The 2,107-nt window shown below is 33.5% G+C and overlaps 1 protein-coding gene across 1 annotated transcript; it reads left to right on the forward strand.

Moving 5' to 3' along the window:
• The first annotated feature begins 431 nt into the window (after positions 1-431).
• Positions 432-1,422, forward strand: LOC114416815 (homeobox-leucine zipper protein ATHB-52-like). Its single transcript, XM_028381839.1, has one exon. It carries the CDS (start codon positions 535-537, stop codon positions 1,135-1,137), a length of 603 nt encoding a protein of 200 aa, XP_028237640.1. The 5' UTR covers positions 432-534; the 3' UTR covers positions 1,138-1,422.
• Positions 1,423-2,107: the final 685 nt, after the last annotated feature.

A 2,107-nucleotide genomic window follows, 5' to 3' on the forward strand; every position in this document is an offset into this window, starting at 1 on the left:
AAACACTCTATATTAACATTAATAAATAAATAAAAGTTATTTCTTTTATCACTTCTTATCTTTTATTATGTACAAAATTTTCTCATTATGCATCCACTAGCATGGTAGTATCCATCCATTCATAATTTTCCTTTTCAAATTCCTCTAATTAACAAACAGCACTCCAATAAAAAAAAAGACTAATAATCATATGACATGTCATTTTTAATTAGAGTTGAAAAAGGAGGGAACAAGAAACGGGAGAAGTGGTTTTAATCCTACGTACCCATATAGACAATTCAAGTTAGCCAGCAAGCCTTTGCGTAGTATTTACAAAGACTTAAAGTCCTTAAACTCTTTGTCACTCAATTTGGTGGGGCTCTTCATGTCTATCAACAAATCTTAAAAAAAGCCTTATAAAACAATGAGCACCCAAGCTTTCTCTTATGATAAACACACACATGGACACTTTATTATTCACACACCACCAAACTCCAAACCCAATCAATTAACCTCATTGTTCCAAAGCTTCAAATTTCAAGTGACTCCACCCCAATGGGGGATTTCATCTTCTCCTTCAAAACACAACAACAAGAACATCATGCACACCACCAAAGAGCAAAGCATAACAACAACAAGAAGAGGCTAACCGAGGACCAAGTTGCAATTCTCGAGAAGTGCTTTTCCTCCAACATGAAGCTCGAACCGGAGCAGAAGTTCCACCTTGCAAACCAACTTGGTCTGCCTCCAAGACAAGTTGCAATTTGGTACCAAAACAAAAGGGCACGATGGAAGACCCAAAGCCTTGAGGTGGACCATGGTGTGCTTCAGGCAAGGCTAGAGAATGTGGTGGCTGAAAAGAAGCAGCTAGAGAAAGATGTTGAAAGGCTCAAAGCTGAGCTTAAGAAGGCTCAAGAGATGTTGCTTATTACCAATAGTGTCAAAGGTGGAGACCATAATAATAATAATGCTTGTGAATTTTCAACTTCTTTTGAAGAAGGAGGGAGTTCTGGGGTGGTGCTTGATGATGCCACTTATCATCATCATCATGAGTGTTGGCAAAGTGGTGGTGAGGTTATGCAGGTTGAGGAGCTCTATGCTTACTTCGTGGGTGCAAATTATGGGACAGGCTTGCATGAGAAAGGGCATAAAATATAACAAACTTTTGCTAGTTTGTACATTTTATTTTTGTTATGTCATTCAGCAGCAGGGTCAAAAAATTGGAATTTGTTAATTTACAATTTTGTGTCATGAAATATATTGTATAAATCCATGTCCATATGTCACGGTGATGAGACAAAGGAGACTGGAGAGTACCCTTTAACGGGAAAAAAAAAAAACTAAAATTGAATAATGAGCAATTCGGTGACCCTGCATTGCATTTTGTACCTCCTTAGCTGTTTTTCGTGGATGCTTAATATTTAGTAGTGCAGTGGCTCGATCGCAGCATGTTTTAATTATTAATAAGATGAATATACATAGTAACTGGTTTAAATTTGTTTGAGATATACAGTATTTTTTAATTTATAAGTAAATTTAGATTAACATATATATCTTTTCTAGAAATGTTTGTTTATTTTAAATTAATTAAAAATTCTGAATGTTTTTTAATAGTTACTACACAATGTCTATCAAATATTCTTCCATTTGTAAATTTGATAAATTAATGTACGTTATTGAAAAAGGAGTAACGTTTATGCATTAAATATCCTCAACAATGATATATACATAAAAAAATAAAAAGAGAAAGGAGAGAAATGAGTAATAAGATAAGTGATATAATGGAAATAAAGCTATTAAATTAGAACTCAAAATAAGGATTTAGACAAAAAAGATAAACTTTTGGTCAAACCATGCTTAAAGCTTTGAAAGAAAGAAGAAAATGACGACCACGAAGACTAATGCTGGTAGTAGTCTTCAAGTGCGAATCATATCAATGGAAGACAAAAGGTAACAAGAGGCGGGCGGGCACTTATCAAATTATCATGGGGATATATTATTTATATACAATAAATTTTTATCATATACTTTTTCTTCAATTTTTTTCATCACATTCATTTTTTCTTTTTCTTCCTGTTCCAGTTTTTTCTTCTTATAGTACATTTTTTTTTATAAAGAAAGCATTGTG

This window comes from Glycine soja, chromosome 6, assembly GCF_004193775.1.
Source record: "Glycine soja cultivar W05 chromosome 6, ASM419377v2, whole genome shotgun sequence".
Lineage (NCBI taxonomy): Eukaryota > Viridiplantae > Streptophyta > Magnoliopsida > Fabales > Fabaceae > Glycine > Glycine soja.

What these genes read in the sequence shown, in the direction of transcription:
- LOC114416815 (XM_028381839.1), top strand. Translation starts at nt 535, where the DNA reads ATGGGGGATTTCATCTTCTCCTTCAAAACACAACAACAAGAACATCAT.